This window comes from Coptis chinensis, chromosome 1 (assembly GCF_015680905.1).
Source record: "Coptis chinensis isolate HL-2020 chromosome 1, ASM1568090v1, whole genome shotgun sequence".
Classification (NCBI taxonomy): Eukaryota; Viridiplantae; Streptophyta; class Magnoliopsida; order Ranunculales; family Ranunculaceae; genus Coptis; species Coptis chinensis.
Window position 1 is genome coordinate 11,105,374 of NC_141456.1, and position 25,170 is coordinate 11,130,543.

The 25,170-nt window shown below is 38.3% G+C and overlaps 2 protein-coding genes across 3 annotated transcripts; both read left to right on the forward strand.

Annotated features, from left to right (window-relative positions):
- The first annotated feature begins 692 nt into the window (after positions 1–692).
- LOC147522094 (UDP-glycosyltransferase 83A1-like) lies at positions 693–2,938 on the forward strand. Of its 2 annotated transcripts, XM_086590950.1 has the most exons (3): positions 699–1,351; positions 1,781–1,864; positions 1,934–2,938. In XM_086590950.1, exons 1-3 carry the CDS (start codon positions 871–873, stop codon positions 2,656–2,658), a joined length of 1,290 nt encoding a protein of 429 aa, XP_086447076.1. In that variant the 5' UTR covers positions 699–870; the 3' UTR covers positions 2,659–2,938. The 2 variants fall into 2 exon arrangements, with proteins under 2 accessions (XP_086447068.1, XP_086447076.1); XM_086590942.1 differs by having other exon boundaries at positions 693–1,351; positions 1,781–2,938.
- A 10,974-nt stretch (positions 2,939–13,912) lies between these two features.
- On the forward strand, positions 13,913–24,546 carry LOC147522095 (uncharacterized). Its single transcript, XM_086567159.1, has 4 exons — positions 13,913–14,608; positions 16,657–17,536; positions 22,103–22,632; positions 22,981–24,546. The coding sequence occupies exons 1-4, from the start codon at positions 14,122–14,124 to the stop codon at positions 23,865–23,867; spliced, it is 2,784 nt and encodes a 927-aa protein (XP_086423285.1). The 5' UTR covers positions 13,913–14,121; the 3' UTR covers positions 23,868–24,546.
- The last annotated feature ends 624 nt before the right edge of the window (positions 24,547–25,170 follow it).

Here is a 25,170-nt window from a genome sequence, read left to right on the forward strand (position 1 = left end):
GACCATCAAGATGACATGTCTTCCGGTGACGACAATAAGGTAGAAGAAAGAGGGAGCACGTGAACCAGTCCGCGAATCATGTAAGGGGTGCGGAATATGGAGGGACGCGAAATCTAGAGGGGCATAGGGACCAATGTGGTTTCAGTGACCCAAAGGGAGGCAGAATAGTGAAGGGGCATATGGGAGTACGATAACAAAGCCGCGATATATCAAGAGATAGTTGGACAATTAGTGGTCGTGGAACTAGAAAGAAGATCATGGGATAAGGGAGCGGTTAGCGGTTAGAGAGAGAGAGGTGGTTAGGAGATATATAAAATAGGAGAAAAGGGGAGATAGAGGAGGGAGAACTACGGTTCTGCTTGATCCCCCAAAGAAGGGGTACGTAGGCAACCCACTCAGGTTCAGCCGGTCAGTGAGGATGAGCACTATTCCTGGAGAAAGACCTATAAGATCGGAGGTAGAGAAATGGGTTAGTACATATAACTGTGAGTTGCTTCATTTAGTTGTTCTGCTGATCTTACAGTTGATAAACTCAATGTTCCGTTAGAACTAAAAACAATGTCATCCTGAGTTGAAATTCATCAATTACAAGAGGAAAGGACAATAACGTCAAACGGCAAGCGTTACGATCAAGAAGAGATAAAACTTTAGCGACAGATTTATGGTGAGATAAGGATTTAGGACATTCTGCCATCCACAAAACAACAAGTATAATGATGCCTTGGTCATTCAAACAAATGTCTTATAACCTTAAAATGAATCTAAATGGGAAACCAGTGAGAATTGAACGCCACTACAAATATTGGTGACGCAAAATTGAGAAAGAGGCAAAGGTGAGATCATACCAAACACTGAGGGACGTTGACGACTATGGGTGACGAACCTCATGTCCTAGTTATTCCTTACCCAGCTCAAGGTCATGTTATGCCTCTTATGAGGCTCTCATCTTGCTTGGTTGAACGAGGCATCAGGATCACAGTTGTAATCACAGAGTCCATCCATGCAAGGCTAATCGATGCATTGCCAGAGAAGAGACAAGAACTTGCTCATTTACATCTAGCCACAATCTCAGATGGGCTTACACCTGAAGAAAGGAAAGATCCAATAAAATTAGACAATGCTGTCTACAGCACTCTACCTGCAGAGTTAGAGAAGCTGATCAAGACTAATGATTCGAGTAAAAAAGGGAAGATTGCATGTGTCCTAGCTGACGACACGCTAGGATGGGCACTGGATCTAGCCAGGAGGATGGGAATAAGGCAGGCCGCCTTCTTCCCTGCATCTGCAGGAGCCAAGGCCTTATTACACCACATACCAAAGCTAATTGAAATGGGTATTATAGATGAAAATGGTAATGACTTAATTTTTTTTCTTGGAAACATGCACCTTTACCTAGCTACATTCCACCAGAAAATTTTTATGCGGCTTAACCCTGCACATACTGAAACTCTACAACCAATAGAAATAGAGTTGAGAAGACATGGAAATGAGAAATTCTTTAACCTTTGGACCTTGTTTGGGGTTTTAAAATGAGATAACTAATTGTGGTTTCATTTTTCTGTGTTTAATGGTGAACCAAACAGGGCCATTATGAAAAAAAAAAACATCGCCGAGAATGCAGATAGTTTCCACTGGACTAGCCACCGGTGACCGGTCTCATGCTGAGTCAATGTTTTAAAAAGATTTGAAACCATGACAAGCTAAATTAACTAACATTATATTATTGAGTGTATTCAATATGAATGAATGGACAACTAACAATTATCTGACTTGAATGCAGGAACCCCAAAGAAAGATGAAATGGTTGTCTGGTCTCCAACCATGCCAACCATGAAAGCGAGTCACTTCACGTGGAACTGCATGGGTGATTTTATATCTCCAGAAATTATTTTCCAAACTATACTTAGGAATAACCAACATTCAAAATCTGCAGACTGGGTTTTCTGCAACACATTTGATGAGCTAGAACATGCCGCAATAGCATTGGTTCCGAAACTCCTGCCAATAGGCCCATTACCCGCAAACAATCAACTTGGGAACTTATGGCCAGAGGACACAACTTGCTTGAGCTGGCTTGATCAACAAGCTGCAAGGTCAGTCGTCTATGTTGCATTTGGAAGTATCGCAATCTTCAGTCAGCGCCAGTTTGTTGAACTAGCGATCGGACTGGAACTCCTTGGTAGGCCATTCTTGTGGGTTTTTCGATCACAGTCTGACCTCTATGGTAGGCCAGCTACAACATATCCAGATGGATTTCTAGAACGAGTATCTCACCTTGGGAAGATTGTATCTTGGGCACCTCAACATAAGGTGTTAGCTCACCCTTCCATTGCTTGCTTTGTAAGTCACTGTGGGTGGAATTCGACCATCGAGGGAGTTAGTAATGGAGTTCCCTTTATTTCATGGCCATATTTTGCTGACCAGTTCTTTGATGGGACTTGCATCACTGATACTTGGAGAGTTGGTTTGGGACTCATCCCAGATGAAGATGGGATCATTTCAAGGAATGAAATTAGGAAACAGTTAGATCAACTTCTAGGAGACACTGAGATTAGAGAAAATGCACTAAAGCTGAAAGAAATGGCCATGAAAAGTGTTGGTAAAGGTGGGTCTTCCTCCAAGAATTTGGACCAGTTTTCGGAGGAATTGAAGCGTTAAACATGACATTTTGCTCATGGAGATTTACAGAGTACATCCAACTTCCAAGTCCATGGGAATGCCCAGCTCTGTTTTTTTTAACTAAGTACGTGAGCAAGATTTTGTATTAAAAATGAGAAAGAAGTTACATGGAAATGGAAATGTACGAGGGAAAATAAAAAGTACAACAGAAACTGGAGAGACATGAGACATCAGTTCTCACTCTAGTGTGCAAATCTAAAGTAATTCAAACTAGGGACCTCCCACTTGGATAACTATGGGGCTTGCCTTCATGTTCAAAGGTCCTATTGTCAGTCATGGTTATTGCATGGTTTGCCGCCTAATAAGCGGAGAAGTTCGCTTCCCACCACGTAGGTGTAATTTTCAGGTTCAAAATTAGTTTTCTCTTGCAAACATTTCATCTGTTCCGCAAGTGCTACGGTAGGTTCTCAGTTCCAAATGCAGCTATGTCGGATTTCGAGTCAGATTCAACCCATAATCTGTGCCACTCCCTTTGTACTGCACATTCTATACCCTCAAGTATATGGCACATTCAACTAAGTAATTGGTGTTGATTCCCAACTTCCTATGTATTACTAGCATAAAATCACCACTATTATATAGCAGTTTTCTAGCTTTACAACCCCCTAGTTATTTCCTCTAGAGGTTTACCCCCTCCCCAAGATCACACCACATTCAAGTCAACTATTATCTTTTTGGTCAATGCATGTAAAAAGACTTTATTACTCTTTGTCCTTTTAATAGTTTTCTAGTTTTACCCCCTCCCCCCGAACTTAAGTCAATTAGCTTTATCCCTCCAGTTCTTTCATCTAAAGGTTTACCCCCCAGAACTTAAGTCAATTAGCTTTACCCCTAGTTCTTTTATTTAGAGGTTTTACCCCCCAAGACCATTAATCGGCCACACCCTCAATTTTTAATGAATCTGAAAACATTATTTGTCCCCGACTCTTGATCTCCAGGGTGTGACGACTCTACTCCCAAAACCCATAAAAACAGTTTTTAAAATATGGATAATAAAACCAATAAAAATTTTAACTTAAACAATATCATCTTCATTACCAAAACAATTTACAAATGAAAATGCAAATAACCTTATCTCAACTGAAAATCTATATCACCTCAAGGGAAAACAAAACTTATCCCGAGATCTGCGCTAACGAAAACCACAAGCAAAGAACCGATCTTCTTCAACACTAAACCTGCTCAAAACTTATCAACTATGTTCATTGAATGAACACACCCGATAAGCAAACATGCAATCGGGTCAACATTATAAAATCTTTGGTGTGAGTAGCCCTAAAATACAACATATAATTATACATATACATACACAATCCATATGGCGCTTAGTTCCTCCATCGAGTATTTTTTAACTTTCAACGACTAATCTGACATCCTTAAGTTCAATAACTAAGGCGGGTAGTTCCAATCGAGGCCTTTTAACTTCCCACTAACCACACAACAACCTATACTCATAATAAATAAGGCATGTAGTTCCTCCATCGAGGCCTTAGGTTCTAACTAAACTATAACCAACCAAGCATATACAATCATCTATCTAAAGATACATCATTAACTAACATATTACCATAATTAGATTATTTCAGGGCTTTCTTTGTGTGTCCCTAAAATCACGTCAGATCTATGTCTTTACCTAGTTTCCACGGCTACCACAATCGCAAAACCCAACGCCGAACATGTACATCCACATGCCTCCCCTTACATAATGAGCCACTCCGTCAAACCACCACTGGCGGGATGCGCGACACCGTAAATCCTCACACGGAAGCCAAATCTATGTAAGCACCGCCACTATTCGGCATAAAATATTATGCGATCATCGTTCTATTTTTTAAGAATAATATATCAAGCCACTATTCGCCACGATTGCCCAACACATGGGTCAATCAACATCTCATATATACACCCAACACATGGGTCAATCATATCACATAAGCCCACACAAGGCAAATCTCATGAGTTGTGGTAGTCAGGTTCTAGGATTTTCGTTACGTAATTTATTCAGGTGTCATACATTGATGACTCATAAACATTCCATTATATCACGTGCAGGTCAATTACCTTATTGCACTAAGCCACAATCTCTAGAAATATCTCAATATATCTCATAACCATATTTCATACTTTCACGTGCCAATATCTTATTGCACTTTACACCACACTTCCCCGTAAATATTCACCAATGCTATATTAGCATTTCACATATAAAATAATGGAGTGTATATACATTTCTCCAAGATATTGCATTAATACAACTATCCAGCATATTATATCATGTCACAATGCTTCAACGTGTCACATATATTATAACGTTATTAGGAATATAATATCTCCTAACATCTCAATATCGTCCACGTGTCAAAAATACACAATATCAATGTCAAATCTTTATTAGATAATGACAACCAAAGTTGTACAAGCTTCCACAAAGATTTTATTACTATATATGTCCATATAATATACAACATAAAACGTGGTACAATTAAACAATCCACGGGTCCACAATCAAAGCCCAATATGCTTTACACACTACTTCACGCCAAATCTAAATTAGATAATTTACCAACCAAGTTATACAATATCCGACAGTATTTTATTACTATATATATCCATATAAACAAACATATGAAAAACTGGAAAAGTCAACATCCACAGTCAACGGTCAAAGGTCAACACCTCATGGTCAAGGTCAAACTCAACATGCCATGGTCAAAGTCAAACTGTCATCGCCAAAGTCAAAGGTGAAAGTCAACCGTCCATGGTCAAAGGTCAAAGTCAATCGTCCATGGTCAAAGGTCAAAGTCAACCGTCAAAGTCAACGGTCGATGGTCAAAGTCAAACTGTCCTAGTCAAAGTCAAACTATCCTGGTCAAAGTCAAACTGTCCTGGTCAAAGTCAAACTGTCGTTTTCGTGTTCGACAGGTCCAGGGTCATAGCCATGGTTCATGGCTAAGGACAAAGTGCATAGCTCATGGGCTCGTGACCAAGGTCATGGTTCGGACCCAACTGGCCAAGCCCAAACCTTAGAACCCGAAAGTCTAAACATTGGAAGACCCAATTGGATATATTTTAAGTCCTATGGACTGGTCCCAAGTAATACTAGAAACGGCCCAAAAACTTATCTTGAATCGCCCAAACAGGTTAAGTGGATTCGCCCAAAACTTTAATATAAACCGGTCCACAAACAAAGGCTAAAAAAAATTGGTCCAACACAAACCGATGTGGTCCGGCCACTTAAAAAAAATAAGATCGGGCCCAAACAAAATAAATCCAAGGCCCAAAACTAAAACAAAAGGAACGCCCAGAAGCTAATTGGTTCGCCCAAGGGCCCAACCATAGCTACTGATCATCATCTCCTTCACCCATTCTCTCCACCACCACCACCAAAATCGACCACCCCAAATCGGCCACCACCCCCTCACTTCATCAAACCGATTTTTACCCAAATCCAAAACCAAACAACATTAATTAAAGCAAAAACCCCAACTCATACAATCCAAACCTCACCAAACTAGATCTAAAAGTTTTTCTTGCCATTAATGGCTTCCCCAAGCTCCCGCCCGTCCTCACTCGACAGCCCTCAAGCACACTACACCACCCCCCATTACAACCAATCGTCCATCAACCAACGAAATCAACCAACTAACACGGTCAACCCATTTTTTTTTTTTCAGAGGGTTTGGGCGAAGCCGCCATTAACGCCATTTGGGAGCTTCGACCGCACCATTCCAACCTCAAACACACCGATTTCAACCAACAAATACCCCAACACTTCAACCCCATCATCCACAATAAAAAAACGAAAACCAACAATAATAACGGTTTGTATAAACGTTTCGATGACGATTTTAAATCGAAATGATTTTACTTGGGCCTCCATCAACGGCTTGCTCTAAGCTTCCACTAACCATGCCGACCTCCGGAGTTCGAGCACTCCAACAGTTCCAACGAGCTTTTCCATTTATAAGAAAAATAACAACATAGAAAAACAGAACTAAACCAAAGAAATCTAACAGGAAGAAAACTTTGACAAGAAAGGATTCATACGTGGCGCGCATACTTTCGAGTTTGGGGAAAAAAAATCTAACTACACACAATATCAGTTTATATAGACAGTAAATTCGTAAATTCTAAAGAGATAAAAAAATCATAGTTCTAGTAGTGGTGAGAGTTAACTCTACTCACAGGTCCTAACAGCTCCACGAATTTCTCCGAGTCCGAGCCGTCGCGCTCCACCCTCCAGAAATCCAGCTTTCATCTCTGTCTCCATTTTTAATATATTATTTTTCTCTGAACCCTATTTTCTAGAAAAATGTGTTTATATACTTGGGTCCGAAACCCAAGCCCAACACCGACTCGGGCCCAAAACCAGGCCCACGTATCCCGAGTCCGATCCGACGAATTTTGAAAATACAATAATTTAATTAATTAATAAAATATAAAAATACGTATTTAAAAATACGGGCGTTACAGCTATACACATCTCAAAAGAATCTCGTCCCGAGATTCGGAAATAAAACTATATAAACAAAAACGTTGGTTATTAACTTAGAACCTATACAAGAATGCACGTTGATTAAACTTAAGCAAGATAACATTGGTATTAATTATTATTAAATAATACCCGAATATATATCCTCATGCCATTACAAAACCTATTATAGTTTAGCTGTCTATATTAAAACAATTATTATGGTCACTTAAACGCAAGATAAACATATCATATCTTTTTAGCATGCAATTTCTTGACACGTAGCAAACCCTACGAAAAAAAAATAATATCCTACGTAACTAATCAATAATATAGGATAAGTTCATCCCTGTATAAAACATTATGAAGTTTTCATTATCATGCATAAAAGAAAATTAGTGTCCTGATACACTTAAAACAAAATGTCACTCATGTCATTGATACTATAATAAAACTTTATATTTACTTTAGTCATGCTCTCAGAAATATTAAATTTTAAAACAATCCTTGAATCCTAATTCATGCTTGCAACTAGATCAAATATAGCACGTATCAAAAAAAAAAAAAAAATCATATTCATCTATCAAAATCATATAGACTGAAACAAAACAATTCAGAATAAATACTCGAATATGCAAAAATCATGTGAAACTAATTTAACGATATTAATCAATCATATACGCACGGTAATAGTTCACCTATATACAATAATATAACAACGCGTGTATACGCAAGTATACACATCTCAAAAGAACACACGTATACATGAAGTATACACGCCTCAAAAATACACGTGTATCACGAAGATATACACATCTCAAAAGAATACACGTGTATATCGTAAGTATACACATCTCAAAAAACACGCGTGTATCGTAAGTATACACATCTCGAAAAAAAGCATGTATGTATATCGGATACACATCTCAAAAAGAACACGTGTATCGCAAGATACATGTCTCAAAAAGAATACACGTATATTTTATTATTATATTCAATCTATTTCTAACTAATCACCTCTAACAGATTAATCTCTTATACTTTAAAATACTATTCATCCATTACAATGTACGTGTGAGGCGAGATAGTTCCTCAAACACCGAGGCAATTAGTTCCTTACTCGGTACGTCACAAAGCCATCAGATAATACAACTCATTCAATATAGATAAAAAATATCTTATTATTTATTGAATAATAACCTAACACTCAAATACAAAGTCCACAGACAGGTTATCACACTTAATCCATAATCCATGTGATTATGAACACAAACAATAAAACAATATTATAACAGCACACATCATTTTGATCAAACCCGTTAATAATTAACATATTATACATATAACCACTCCTCATATGATAAGGAAAAATAAAAGCATTTCATATGCACTCCACAAGAGTAACTAATATAAATATACACATCACACGTACAAACAAATCAAGAAAAATATTGACTCTCTTTATTTCTATATCTATTTTATTTTCTTTGTAAAAATAAAACAACTAGCGGAAATAGTTTTTGAAAATAAAACTCCTTAAACACTACCCATAAACCACGATCCGAGAATCACCTAGACTCACCCTAGTCTAAGCTAACCAAATGCTCTGATACCAAACTGTCACACCCCGAATTTCGACAGAATTCGGAAAAACATTATTTGTCCCCGACTCTTCGATCTCCGAGGTGTGACGCACTCTCTACTCCCAAAAACCCATAAACAGCGGTTTTAAAATATCGCGGATAATAAAACCAATAAAAATTTTAACTTAAACAATCATCTTCATTACCAAAACAATTTACAAATGAAAATGCAAATAACCTTATCTCAACTGAAAATCTATATCACCTCAAGGGAAAACAAAACTTATCCTTTAGATGCAACGCTTAACGCAAAACCACAAGCGAGAACCGATCTTCTTCAACACTAAACCTGTCAAAACTTATCAACTATGTTCATTGAATGAACACACCCGATAAGCAAACATGCAAATCGGTCAAGATTATAAAATCTTTGGTGTGAGTAGCCCTAAAATACAACATATAATTATACATATACATACACAATCCATATGGCGCTTAGTTCCTCCATCGAGGCCTTAACTTTCAACGACTAATACAACATCCTTAAGTTCAATAACTAAGGCGTAGTTCCTCCAATCGGTAGGCGCCTTTTAACTTCCCACTAACCACACAACAACCTATACTCATAATAAATAAGGCATGTAGTTCCTCCATCGAGCCTTAGGTTCTAACTAAACTATAACCAGCCCAAGCATATACAATCATCTATCTAAAGATACATCATTAACTAACATATTACCATAATTAGATTATTTCAAAGCTTCTTTGTGTGTCCCTAAAATCACACGTCGTATCTATGTCTTACCTAGTTTCCACTGGCTACCACAATCGCAAACCCAACCCAACATGTACATCCACATGCCTCCCCTTACATAATGAGCCACTCCGTGCGTAACCACCTCGAAATGGATGCCGCACACCGTAAATCCTCACACGGAAGCCAAATCTATGTAAGACATTGCCACTATTCGGCATAAAATATTAGCGATCATCGTTCTATTTTGCTTAACGGAATATATCAAGCCACTATTAAAGCTCACGATTGCCCAACACATGGGTCAATCAACATCTCATATATACACCCAACACATGGGTCAATCATATCACATAAGCCCACACAAGGCAAATCTCATGAGTTGTGGTAGTCGGGTTCTAGGATTTTCGTTCGTAATTTATTCGGTGTCATACATTGATGACTCATAAACATTCCATTATATCAATGCGTCGCAGTCAATTACCTTATTGCACTAAGCCACAATCTCTAGAAATATCTCAATATATCTCATATAACCATATTTCATACTTTCACGTGCCAATATCTTATTGCACTACACCACACTCCCAGTAGGCAAATATTCACCAATGCTATATTAGCATTTCACATATAAAATAATGGAGTGTATATACATTTCTCCAAGATATTGCATTAATACAACTATCCTAAAGATATTATATCATGTCACAATGCTTCAACGTATCACATATATTATAACGTGATTAGAATATAATATCTCCTAACATCTCAATATCGTCCACGGTCAAAAATACACAATATCAATGTCAAATCTTTATTAGATAATGACAACCAAAGTTGTACAAGCTTCCACAAAGATTTTATTACTATATATGTCCATATAATATACAACATAAAACGTGAGTACAATTAAACAATCCATACCCACAATCAAAGCCCAATATGCTTTTACACACTACTCACGCCAAATCTAAATTAGATAATTTACCAACCAAGTTATACAATATCCGACGATTATTTTATTACTATATATATCCATATAAACAAACATATGAAAAACCTGGAAAAGTCAACATCCACAGTCAACGGTCAAAGGTCAACACCTCATGGTCAAGGTCAAACTCAACATGCCATGGTCAAAGTCAAACTGCTATCGCCAAAGTCAAAGGTGAAAGTCAACCGTCCATGGTCAAAGGTCAAAGTCAATCGTCCATAGTCAAAGGTCAAAGTCAACCGTCAAAGTCAACGGTCGATGGTCAAAGTCAAACTGTCCTAGTCAAAGTCAAACTATCCTGGTCAAAGTCAAACTGTCCTCGTCAAAGTCAAACTGCTGTTTTAAGGGCGTGTTCGGTCGGGGTCATAGCCATGGTTCATGGCTAGGACAAAGTGCATAGCTCATGGGCTCGTGACCCGAGGTCATGGTTCGGACCTAATGGCCAAGCCCCAAACCTTAGAACCCGAAAGTCTAAACATTGGAAGACCCGATTGGATATATTTTAAGTCCTATGGACCGGTCCCAAGTAATACTAGAAAACGGCCCAAAACTTATAATCGAATCGCCCAAAACAAGTTAAGTGGATTCGCCCAAAAACTTTAATATAAACCGTCCACAAAACAAAGGCTAAAAAGAATTGGTCCAACACAAAACCGATGTGGTCCGCCCACTTAAAACAAAATAAGATCGGGCCCAAACAAAATAACCAAGGCCCAAAAACTAAAACAAAAGGAATCCGCCCAGTAGCTAATTGGTTCGCCCAAGGCCCAACCATAGCTACTGATGTCATCTCCTTCACCCATTCTCCCACCACCACCACCAAAATCGACCACCCCAAATCGCCACCACCCTCACTTCATCAAACCGATTTTTACCCAAATCCAAAACCAAACAACATTAATTAAAGCAAAACCCCAACTCATACAATCCAAACCTCACCAAACTAGATCTAAAAGTTTTATCACGCCATTAATGGCTTCCCCTAAGCTCCCCGTCCTCACTCGGCATGCTACTCACACACTACACCACCCCATTACAACCAATCGTCCATCAACCAACGAAATCAACCAACTAACAGGTTCAACCCATTTTTTTTTCAGAGGGTCGCTTTTGGGCGAAATGCCATTAACGCCATTTTGGGAGCTTCGACCGCACCATTCCAACCTCAAACACACCGATTTCAACCAACAAATACCCCAACACTTCAACCCCATCATCCACAATAAAAACGAAAACCAACAATAATAATTGGTTGTATAAACTGCTATTCGACGATTTTAAAAGCGAAATGCATTTTACTTGGGCCTCCATCAACAACTTGCTCTAAGCTTCCACTAACGCCATGCCGACCTCCGGGAGTTCGAAAGCACTCCAACAGTTCCAACGAGCTTTTCCATTTATAAGAAAAATAACAACACGAAAAACGTAACTAAACCAAAGAAATCTAACAGAAGAAAACTTTGACAAGAAAGGATTCATAATGCGTAAAGCACTTTCGAAGTTTCGGGGAAAAAATCTAACTACACAAATATCGGTTTATATAGACAAGAATTAAGTAAATTCTAAAGAGATAAAAAATCATAGTTCTAGTAGTGGTGAGAGTTAACTCTACTCACAGTCCCTAATGACTCCACTAATTTCTCCGAAACCGTCCGTCAACTTCCACCCTCCGAGAAATCCAAATTTTCATCTCTCTCCATTTTTTAATATATTATTTTTCTCGAACCCTATTTTCTGAAAAATGTGTTTATATATACTGGGTCCCAAACCCAAGCCCAACACCGACTTCGGCCCAAAACCAGGCCCCACGTATCCCGAGTCCGATCCGATCCGAATTTTGAAAATACAATAATTTAATTAATTAATAAAATATAAAAATAATTGATTAAAAATAATATACTGCTTACAACAACACATCCAAGTCAACCTGAGTTTGATTGATAATGTTTTTTAATCAAGACAAATGAAAAGACTCTAATGCCCTTTTCTAAGTATAATTACATAAATACCCTGTGACTTTGGCAATACAAAATTGGAATTCAAATCATCTATGACACATGTCATGATCTTGTAAACTCTATCCGACAGTCATACACCACTCTAAGGGTGTGGATGTCATTTGATAAGGATTGGTATATCACAAAATATATAAAATATATAATTTTTTTTTATTGTATAAAACATTATATAAAATCATAAACTAATAATATAAAATTGTAATAACAAAATAATAATAATAAATGATAAATATATATATTTATACTAGTTTTTATAGTGGTAAAATGAATTATTCAAAGCAAATAAAATTGTAATTGATTTTAATTTTCGGATCGAATAAATTATCTGATATCCGATTTGGATATCCAAAATCGGATTCGGATAATTTTTTTAATATTCGTCGGATTCGGGTACGGGTTCGGATACTAGTATAAATTTTCGATTCAGATACAGTCATATCCGAATCAGAACATATCTGTTTTGCACCCCTAGATGGTAGTGATGGTGTATAACCGTCGATGTAGTTCACAAGATCATGACATGTGTTATAGATGATTTGAATTTCAATTTTGTATTTGCCAAAGTCACAGGATATTTATGTAATTATACCTAGAAAAAGGCATTAGAGTCTTTTCATTTGTCTTGACCAAAAACATTACAGTCAAACTCAGTTGACTTGGATGTGTTGTGGTCTTCAAAGAGGGGAGTAAACCTCCAAATGAAAGTATTAGGGGGGTAAAGCTAATTGGCCTAGATTCTGGGGGGTAAACCTCTAGATAAAAAAATTGGGGAGATAAAGCTAATTGTCCTAAGTTATGAGGGGGTAAAACTAGAAAACTATTAAAAAGGCAAATGGCAATGAAGTCTTTTTACATATATTGACCAAAAAGATAACAGTTAACTTGGATGTGGTGTGATCTTGGAGGGGGAGGGTAAAACTAATTGGCCTAAGTTGTTGGGGGTAAAGTTAGAAAACTGTATTTCTATAGACAATTCTGAGGTCAGCATTCCCCGAGGTACCTTTTGCTGCTCCATCACAATTAATTGTGTTTACGTACAACTATATTGTTTATACTTTTATTAAAGCCAATTTCTAACAATATTTTATATTTAAATGTGTGTATTCCGAGATGATCCAACGGTTAAATAACACGGTTACAAATATTAATTTTTGTACCCGGGTATAGAGGAATCGGACTCTACTGACAATACCGAAAGAGCACATCGAGAATTCGAGATCAATGTTCATTTGATTATTAAATGCGCATGACGAGGGTACAAGGGCCAATGACAAATAGCAATTAATAGAATTCTCAATTATTAAAACTTGACCACTGTGTGATTGAAGCCATTAAGCCCGATTCACCCTGAACAAACAAAACAAGGATGTTGCGCCACATGGCGAAAAGACAATAACGCCAAAAGAGCACATGTAGATGAAGGAGAGGAAGAAAAATTGGAAGTCATGTGGGAGTTCCTCGACCATACAAAAACAACAATAATGATGCAGCATTCAAAATTCAAACAGAACAACTTCAGCAATTCAGATCTATACGTGTATTGCAAGGAAAATGCCTGTTTTATAGCTATCAAGTGATTTTAACTCACTAGTGTAATTTTTGTTGAAGGTCATACAAAAATTATGACTATTATCAATGACCAACCCCATGTCCTAGTTATTCCTTACCCAGCTCAAGGTCACGTAATGCCTCTTATGAGGCTCTCAAACTGCTTGGTTGAACGAGGATTCAGAATCACATTTGTGATCACAGAGTTCATTCATGATAGGCTCATCAACGCATTGCCAGAAAAGGGCAAAGAACTGGTTGGTATAAATCTCGTAACAATCTCAGAGTTTACACTTGATGAAAGGAAAGATCAAAACAAATCCGATGATGCTGTCTATAGCAACCTACCTGCAGAGTTAGAGAAGCTGATCAAGGTCAATGAATCAAGTGACAGTGGCAAGATTGCTTGTGTCATAGCTGATGAGACGCTAGCATGGGCACTGGATGTAGCAAAGCGGATGGGAATACGGCGAGCATCATTCATCCCTGTGGCCGCAGGAGTCAAGGCTTTTGTATACCACATCCCAAAGCTGATTGAATCTGGTGTTATAGATGAAAATGGTAACTACGACGTTACTGTTTTTAAAATTTTCTCTTTATTTTACTATAATTATTTAGTGTCCGGCAATTAAGCTCGCATCTGAGAGAGTTATACCCTTACTATGAAGGCTAGGCACCACACCCCTCTGGTCATAGCAGCATTTCCCCAATACGAAAGGATCCCCGAGAAACTCAGGTTGGTGTTGGTGTACTCCAAAACCAGTGAATTTATATAGGCGTAAACTATGGTTTTGCCCTCTGTACTTTCTGTCAACTATCGTCTCACCCAGTCACCCTTGTACAAAATTATCAAGAAAAGAGTCTAAAGGACCAATTTCGAGGAAAAACAATTCTAGAGGACACCGTTTCTTTTTAGTAACTCACAAAGACAAATTCCAGCATTAAATTACCCACGAACTCACAATTTCAATTTTAGTAACCGTCAAAGCCAAAATAAGTTGGCCCGGCCTTTTACTTTTTTAAATACCAATTTTACCCCTCCGTATTTATTATAGATATAAAACATAGAAATTTGATGATTGTTCGTACCCAAATAGGTGAACATATCTCATACACTATGTTGATATACTCCAAATATGCATGAATAATGATAGTTCATACTCCAATAGGTGTTCTTATTAATCATACATACATTATATTGAGGTATCAACAGTGGTTATGCATAACTCATGTTGAAGTACGAACAATGATTGTTCATACCCGAATAGGTATAAACAATCAATGCTCATGTTTGAGGTATGAACAGTGTTGATGTATGAACAATGATGTTCATACCTCAAATAGGTGTTCTTACTAATTATACATTATGTCGAGATATGAACAATGATTGTTCATAACTCATGTACTGTTGAGGCATGAAACATGATTGTGCATTTTCTTTTTCTCAGTAAGCAAAAATTTGTATTGATAAAACGTAATTGTGCATAACTCATGTTGAAGTATGAACAATCAATATTACGAACAGTGATTGTTTATAGCTAGCTCATATCGAGGTTATATATGAACAATTAATGTTCATACGAACTTTGATTGTTCATAGCTCATATTTGAGGTATGAACAGTGTTGATGTATGAACAATGATTGTTCATACCCCAAATAGTTATGTCATTATTTATACTCCATCTAATAGGTGTTCTAGCTTACTGATCATATATTATGTTGAGGTATGAACAATGATTATTCATAGCTCATGTTGAAGTATAAACAATGATTGCCCATAGCTCATGTTGAAATATGAACAGTGATTGTTCATAGCTCATGCATGTTAAGGTATACCGCAAATAGGTATGAACAATTAATGGGCTCATGTTTGAGGTATGAACAATGTTGATCTATTAACAATAATTGTTCATGCTCCAATAGGTTTTTTTACTGATTATACATTATGTTGAGGTACATAGGTATGAACAATCATAGTTCATACATACACCAGGTCGTTTCGGTTGAGTCGGGCCGTTTATTATTTCGCATCAGGAGTACATTTGACTTTTCATTTATCCGAGTCATTTTTTTTATTTCGTATCAAGGGTATACTTGACATTTCATCTACCCGATTATTGTGAGTGATTAAAAAAAATGTGGTGTTGAGAGTTACTTTTTCACTTGTTTTGTTCTTGAGAGTCACTATCTACAAAATTATCGACTCAAAAAACCTTGCACTCCCAATCTACTTTCAATTTCCCTTCCTCATTAACTGATTTGACCCCGACTCAATTAAGTCACAAAAAACACGCGTAGCCCTATTTAGCTAATGTATCATTGACTCACACTTAGAAAGTTTCAATCAAGTGTCATTTTTTAATGTAACACATCAACCAAACGATGGCTACGTGTGTTTTTTGGTGACCCAATTGAATCAGAGTCAACGAGGAGTGGGGGAAATTGAAAGTAGACTGGAGTACAAAGTTGATTGAGTCGATAATTTTGTAAAAGGGGAAACTGATAATTGACCAAAAGTACAATGGTAATATATGTTTCTTTTGTCGCTATATATGTTTCTTATGATCCATACATACACAGTATTGGTAATTACTTTACTCGATTGCAGGAACTACAAAAATTAAGGAGGAAACAGTTATGTGGTCTCCAAATATGCCAAGCTTAAAAACAGCTCACTTTATGTGGAACTGCATGGCTGGCCTGGTGTCTCCAGAAATTATGTTCCAAACAGTAATTGACGCCAACAAAAGTTCAAAATCCGCAGAATGGGTGTTATGCAACACGTTTGAAGAGCTTGAACCTGCAGCACTTGCATTGGTTCGGAATCTCCTACCAATAGGCCCATTGCTTTCGACCAATCAAGTTGGGAACTTGTGGCCAGAAGACTCAACTTGCTTGAGCTGGCTTGATCAACAAGCTACACGCTCAGTCGTCTATGTTGCGTTTGGAAGTATCGCAATCTTCAATCAACGCCAATTTGATGAACTAGCGCTCGGGCTGGAACTTCTTGGTAGACCATTCTTGTGGGTTTTTAGATCACAGTCAGACCTCTTTGGCAGGCCAACTACAACTTTCCCAGATGGATTTCAAGATAGAGTAGCCCAGATAGGGAAGATAGTAGCTTGGGCACCTCAACAGAAGGTACTGGCTCACCCTTCCATTGCCTGTTTTGTAACTCATTGTGGGTGGAATTCAACCGTTGAAGGAGTGAGTATGGGAGTTCCCTTCCTATGTTGGCCACATTTTGCTGACCAGCTCTTTGATGGGGATTACATTACTGATACTTGGAGAGTTGGTTTGGGACTTAATCCAGATGAAGATGGGATCATTTCAAAGGATGAAATTAAGAGAAAATCGAATCAACTTCTACAAAGTGCAGAGATTAGAGAAAATGCACTGAAGCTGAAAGAAATGGCCATGAAAAGTGTTGGTAAAGGTGGTTCTTCCTCCAAGAATCTGGAGCTGTTTTTGGAGGAATTGAAGACATGAACATCATGCACCTTATTGCTCATGGAGATGTACATCTAAGTATCTAACTATAAGCATGTTAAGAATGATAAATGCTCTTAGATAAAGTCCTCTCTACAAATTGCTCTTCTTGTGCTTAGTAAACATGTGTAAGTTAGATATTTGGAATTCAAACATTTTAATTAACTACCTGACATAGTAACATCTGTGTTAAACGGAGTGCGCAGGAGTGCACTGGAGTTTTCTACGCTGGATTGGAACATTGTTTTAGAAGGCGTTTGAGGCATACGCCTCAAGGAGAGGCGTACAGGCGTTGAGTAAGGCGTATATGCACTGGAAGCATACGCTTTACTGTGTGAGGCGTTCCTGAAGCGTTGAGGCGTTCTTGAAGTGTACGCCTCATTAGACCATAAATGTTTTTAGGCTGTTGAAATTCCTCACTTAAACCATTGGATTTGTGAATAAGAACTCGTCACCGGAACTGTTGAATCTCTTTTAAATGTACAAGTACAACCAAAATACAGCTTGATTTCCATGAATCAAAATCCTGTTTCTGTGATCACCGATGAATTAGTTTTCAGTTAAATTCAACTCAGAAGATTACTACCAGTCCTAAGTTCCTAACTACTTGTCTTCCGGACATTACCATTCAGTAGGAATATCATCTAACCACACAACAAAGGACTCTGATTGCCATGCCGTTTTAGCTACTAGATGGGCATGCTTGTTACAATTCGCAGACTCGAAATCTAAACTCTTAATCAATATTCATTTTGTAGAGAAAAAGGGTTGTTTGCATTTTTTTCTTGTAAGGCGCGACTTGCGCCCTCATTAGCTTGGAGCACAGTGCGACACGCGCTCCCTTGGAGGATTTGTACTTAGCCCAATTTTGGGTCGAGCGAAGGAAAAGTTATTGGACTTTTGTGTACAAATTTTATTAGGCACGCTCGCGCTCACCTACGCCTAAGGCAAGGCGCGACTCCGCCGACTCGCACTCAGACCCCTTCACAGACACATCGATTTTTTCGGCCCAGTATAAAAACAGAAGTTAGGTTTTCTATTCAACTTAACCTAACCAATACTATAAGAGAGACAGACCTTGAAGAGTGCATTCTAAGTGAGTGTTTGAGTGTTCATTCTTTGTGAGTGAATTGAGAACTCTTGTAATCTGTTACTTTGTGCATCTAGTAAAGCTTGGATCTCGCCTGTAGACGTAGGCACATTGCCGAACCACGTTATATCTGTGTCTTGTGGCTTGTTCTCTTTTACATTAGTCTCTTTACTTTATATGTTTGTTAGTTGATATTGAGAAGTGTTGAGATAGTACTTTGAGGGTGTTGAAGTCTTGTCTTGAAAGAAGAATCAGTAGCTTGAACTTCTATAGACTCACCATTCTGCCCAGCTTTTTCCGACTTACTGAAAGATAACACGGAAGTCTCATCAAAGGTAACATCTCTGCTGACCAGAAACTTGTGGTCTTCTAGACACCACAATCTGTATCTCTTTACCCCATTTGCGAAGCCTAGGAATATGGTTTTCTTAGCTCTAGGATCTAGCTTGTTTTCCCTCACATGGTAATAAGTAGTCGATCTAAACACTCGCAAAATACTATAATCAGCTGGGTTACCTGACCACACCACATAGGGTATCTTGCAATCTATAGTTTGGGCGGGTGACCTATTATGCATTAACATGCCATGGACACTACATCGCCTTGATACTCTTTGCCTGGGGATCGCATTAGATAACAAACATCTCGCTCTTTCAAGCAAGGTTCTATTCATCCTCTCATTCCATTATTCTACTCGAGATGTGCCCCCCGACCGGTCGATTAATTCCAATTCCTGTTTGACAAAACTCTTGAAAAGGCCCATAGGTATACTTAGTACCATTGTCAGACCGTAGTGTTTTAACCTTCCTATCTGTGTGATTATCAACCCTTATCTTCCGCTTCTTAAATGTCTCAAACACTTCATATTTTGTTTTCATCATATACACTCACACATAGCGAGTATGATCATCAATGAATGAGACATAATAGCGATTACCTCCCTTTGAAGCCACTCTGGAGGGTCCCCAAACATCCGTATGCACATAGTCAAGGATGTCTGTTGTCGTGTGCTTGCTTGACTTGAACTTGACTCTACACTGCTTCCCATAGACGCAATGCTCACAGAACCCCATACTTGGCTTCTTCAAGTCCTTTAAGAACCCTCGTTTGCCTGACTCGGACAAACCCTTTTCACTCATATGCTAGTAGTCGATAAGCCACATCTTAGTGCACTCAGAATCATCACTACATGCAACCACTGCTACATCGCCTATCACCGAACTACCCATCAAAGTATACAAGGTTCCATGTCTTTGACCCTTCATAACAACTAAAGAGCCATTAACAATCTTTAGGACTCCACCTTCCCCCACAAATTTGTGGCCTTTGGAATCCAAGGTACCAAGAGAAATAAGGTTTTTCTTTAGCTCAGGAATATGTCTCATATCGGTTAAAGTCCTCACTACACCATCATGCATCTTGACTCGTATAATTTCAATTCCTACCGTCTTACAAGCAACGTCATTACTTATTAAAACGGAACCACCATCAATGCTCTCATAAGAAGTAAACCACTTTCTATTCGAGCATATATGATATGAACATCCGGAATCAAGAATCCATCTTTCGGCCATATAGTCTTATGTGGATACACAGAGACTCAACTCGTCCCCTTTAGAGCCTGAAGCATAACTTGCCTCAATTTTTGTCTTACCTTTCTTCTTACCATCTCTCTTGTTCTCTTTCTTCGGGTGAGGACAATTACTTGCGTAATGTCCATTTTCATCGCAATTGTAGCACTTCACATGTGTCAAAGGCTTCTTTGACTTGGACCTAGACTTCTCATTACTTGTAGAAGCATTTTCATGCGACCTTCCTCTTGCCACTAGCCCCTGACCTGCATCAATGTTATTCTCAACTCTTGTCTTTTTTATCAAGTCATAAGAAAGTAGCACACTTTGAACTTCGTCAAGATCAACATCTTCTCTGTTCATAAATGTGGTCATTAGATGCTCATAGTTATCAAGCAAAGAGAATATTAAACATGCCGCTTGATCATCATCATCCATCTACATACCAACATTCAAATAATCCGCTAGGCGTCGACGGAACTCACTAACATGCTCTTGCATCGTTAAACTATCTACCATCATGTACCGATAAAGACACTTCTTAAGGTGCATCTTGTTCATCATGCTCTTGGTCATATACATAGCTTCTAGCTTGAGCCAAATACCGGCAGTTGTATTTTCTTCTATCACAATATACATGACCTCATTAGCAAGACACAACCGGATTAATAAACAAGCATGTAGATCGAACTCTTCCCAATCATCATCACTCATAGTCGCAACCTTAGATTTAATCCCTTTTAAAGTCTTATGCAAACCTTGTTGGATGAGTATGTCCCTTACTTGGACTCTCCAAATCCCAAAGTTATTCTTCCCATTAAACTTCTCTACTTCAAACTTAGCATTTGACATCTTGGGAGCCATTTTTCAAGTTACACACAATAACCCAAAAATAATTTCACTTCGGAATTTTATCGAACACCTTGTCTACACAAATTTCAAGCACTATAGTTATTTACCAAAACTCAAAATCCTAGGTCGTATATCTCGTTCCGATACCAATTGTTGTGAATAGAACAATGCGGAAACAACGTTATCCACAACAAATAGATCAATCATACACAAAAATTGATCTTTCACACTAAACAAGACTTCAACACCCTTTAAGTAATATCCCAACACTTCTCAATATCAAATAACAAACATATAAAGTAAAATAATTAATGTAAAGGAAGAACAAACCACAATACGAGATATATCGTGGTTCGGCAATTTGCCTACGTCCACACTGCAAGTTCCAAATTTTACTAGATGTCCAGAGTAACAGTGGAGCGCGGGTGCGCTTAAAACACTAGAAGTCACCAAAGGCATGGGCGCGCCGCGCAGCTTGTCCAGGCATAAATAGAGCGGGCACGCCCTTAACACCATAGAGAGAAAAACGTCTTTTTCTCTACATATTCACAATACATTTCATTTTGAAATATCATCCTTATGAGTTCGTGAACTCGAGATGATCAACGACATATGCCAAACGTGCATGAATGTCACGGGAAGCAACGGGCAGAACATGTGAAGGGGATTTTTGAAAGTGTTACCATCCAATCCACGGTATATGCCTGTGTGTGTGACACGCACAGTGAAAGAGATGCTCGATCCTTATTCTTGGAAGCGAAACTGTACTGAGAGGAGCATGTTCTTTTCGGCACGCAAGTATCTGTGTGGTGTGCTAAACTTTAAAGAAGGAATGAAAAAAGGAACAGAAAAACCATCTAAACATTGGACAAGGAGACAGTGAAAAGAAGAAAAGCCATAGGAACTTCCTTAAGAAAATATATATCAAATAAGGACATAATACATTGACTTAACTTTATGCTCACTAAAGCACTTAAAGCCAAAACCACACGCTTTGGCTCCTCAGCCATAGAACCAAAACACCTACTATAAATTTCCTTGTGAGTTACGAGTGTGATAACAAAGTATATGCTCGATCAGACTAGTGAGACTGAATTTACACTTACCATGGGAAAACAGCATGCCCTTGTTGTACCATATCCAGTGCAAGGCCATGTAATATCTCACATGGAACTCTCACACCGTTTAGTCAAGCATGGCTTCAAGATCACATTTGTGAATACAGAATTTAACCTCAAGCGCATTCTGGCCACACTGAATAATCAGCAAGAGGAGAGTCAAATAAATATGGTCTCAATTCCAGATGGGCTGTTAGCCGAGGAAGATCGTAATGATATAGGGAAGCTAACTGAATCAATAATTAGCGTTTTGCCAAGAGAGATAGAGGCTCTACTAAGACATATCAATGACTCAGATAATGAAGATGATATCACATGCATCATCAGCGACATGGGATGGACATTAGAGGTTGGTGAGAAGATGGGAATCAAAACAGCTGCATATGGGACTATGGGCGCGGGACTATCGGCCATGATATCAAACATACCAAAGTTAATAGATACTGGAATCATCAATCCTGATGGTAAGGTGATGAATTGCAAACAATAGTGACATGATGCAACAGAGCCACTAATCATTAAAAATGCACCTGCCAAACAGATACTGTATATAGACAATGCTAACAGGATTGATAGGTAGCAACCGCGTGATTTAAACCTTACTAAAAGAACACAACAAGTCATCGAAACGAATATCTAGTGCAAGCATCGATCAATAAAACTAGACAGAACCTCATCTAAGATACTCACACTGGTTCAGCTTGTGGAAGTGCATATCATCTGTGCTAAAAATTCAATAGAAACTATCTTGCTTATCTGCCGAAACCATTTTCAATTCCTTATTTCAGTTGTTTAAATGAAAACTTTTACAGGAACTCTAATAAAAGACCAGATGATCCAATTATCCCCGGGAATGCCATCCATGAAAACAACCCACCTCGTATGGCTCTGCTTTGGTGATTTGAAAACGCAGAGAATTGCCTTTGAGGCCACAAGCAAAAACGATAAAGCTCTCAAAGTGGCCAAGTGGCATATTTGCAACTCAACTTATGAACTTGAACCTGCAGGATTTGACTTACTTCCAGAAATCCTCCCCATTGGCCCATTGCTAGCTGGCAGTGGGCTTGGGCAGACACTTGGGCACTTTTGGTCTGAAGACTCAACTTGCCTGAACTGGCTTAACCAACAGCCTGCCAGATCAGTTGTTTATGTTGCCTTTGGAAGCTTCACCATCTTTGATCAGGTCCAATTCCAAGAATTAGCTTCCGGGCTTGAACTCTCCAACCAGCCATTCCTTTGGGTTGTGCGTCCAGATATGAGCAAAGGATCATCAGATGCATTCTCTGATGGGTTCAGAGCTAGGGTATCCACTCGAGGACAGATGGTAGGGTGGGCACCTCAACAGAAGGTTCTTAATCACCCTTCTATTGCTTGTTTCTTAACCCATTGTGGTTGGAACTCAACCTTGGAGAGTGTAAGCAACGGGGTTCCCTTTTTATGCTGGCCTTACTTTGCAGACCAGTTCTATAACCAGAGTGTGATCTGTGACACTTGGAAGGTTGGTTTGGCCTTGAACAAAAATGAAAACGGGATAGTTTCAAGTAAAGAAATCAAAGAAAAGGTAAATGAAGTTATTGGCAACGAGGGTATAAGAACAAGGATTTTAGAGCTCAAGGAAATTGTTAAAAAGAGTCTTAGCCCGGGTGGAAGCTCCTCGAGAAACTTTGATATGTTTGTTGATGGAATAAAGAAAGGATGAAAATTTGCACTGTGCTTTTTCTTCCCTTCTTTGTATCAGTTAAATATATATATACATGAAAACATGGGTAAAACATAATAAAGGCTAATGTCGCAGTTGAACTTCAAATAAGTAAAGTAAAAATCCACATTCCTCAACCTCTCATCCAGACATCTTTAACGACTGATGCAACTAATTCATGCGCTCGATATTATCCAGTCAAAAATATAAACAAAAACAAATTCAATAAAGAGTCAAAGCACTCGAAAGTGGAACTCTATTATGATAGAAGAAATGAAATTGCAGCAATTTCCAACTGTACTCTTCAGTTTGACAAAGCAGTACCCCCCTTCATGGTCGAACCTGTGAAGAATTTGAATTCCTTCAGCATGAGAAAAACAGGGGAAAAGTAACAGCACTGAACGAATATGCCTTCCAAGGAATGACATGAACGAGCATAAATGTAATAGCAAGCTAGGCACCAATTACAAGAACCGTAAAGTGTGGTAGATAGAGGATTGAAGTGCCGCGTGTATGGAATTTAGCATGACAGAAATATTTACACAATCTCTACTTGACACTAACTGTTAACATAAGAGCAGGTAACAGTTAACATGCTTCTAACATTCTGGCCAAATGGTATTTTGACAAGAAACAGACATGGCATATCACACTTAATTTTGGTATTTAGACAAGAAACAGACATGGCATATCTCATTTACCTAAAAGAAGCATCTTTTAATATTATACACTTAACAAAAACAGAAAAGCATGGTATTATCATAGTCTGCAACAATGTATAACGCCTGCACGTTTTGCTCTAAACACACACACACAGACCAAACAAGAATAGTCTAAGAGAAAGTTCAAAAAAAGAAAAGTAAGAAGAAAGACATCAACATATCTCATAATCAGGGTAGTCGGCTTATTTTATGTTAGTTGTCCATGTTGAAGAGGCTCTCACCTCCAAATGTCTGCCTGCCATTAACTCCTCTTCAAGTGGGCCTGTCGAAGTGTATAAAATGGGTTAGACCCCAAACCAGAGAGAAATGTTAGATACTTGTCACTGAAAGGCTACTAACAAGACAATGTCTTTTCTGTATGTTAAAAAGTATTTGTTGTATGCTTAGTTGTTAACAAGAAAAAAAGAGGATAAACAAAACATACTAGGAAGTAATAGAACCGTGCACAGTGAGAGAGGGATAAGAAATAGAAGACAAATGAATGTCATCAAACAAATTAAGACAAAGGGGAGACACTTTGACTTGGTAACAACTAGCAGGCATTGGATCCTCAGCCTTAACACACAAAGCTAACATAAATA

Excerpts from the sequence above, each read along its gene's own strand:
- LOC147522095 (XM_086567159.1), top strand. The coding sequence starts at position 14,122 with ATGACTATTATCAATGACCAACCCCATGTCCTAGTTATTCCTTACCCA. Across the intron at positions 14,609-16,656 it reads TGGTGTTATAGATGAAAATG|GAACTACAAAAATTAAGGAG; the intron begins GTAACTACGACG and ends ACTCGATTGCAG. Across the intron at positions 17,537-22,102 it reads TTGGAGGAATTGAAGACATG|TGTGATAACAAAGTATATGC; the intron begins AACATCATGCAC and ends GTGAGTTACGAG.
- LOC147522094 (XM_086590942.1), top strand. The coding sequence starts at position 871 with ATGGGTGACGAACCTCATGTCCTAGTTATTCCTTACCCAGCTCAAGGT. Across the intron at positions 1,352-1,780 it reads GGGTATTATAGATGAAAATG|GAACCCCAAAGAAAGATGAA; the intron begins GTAATGACTTAA and ends ACTTGAATGCAG.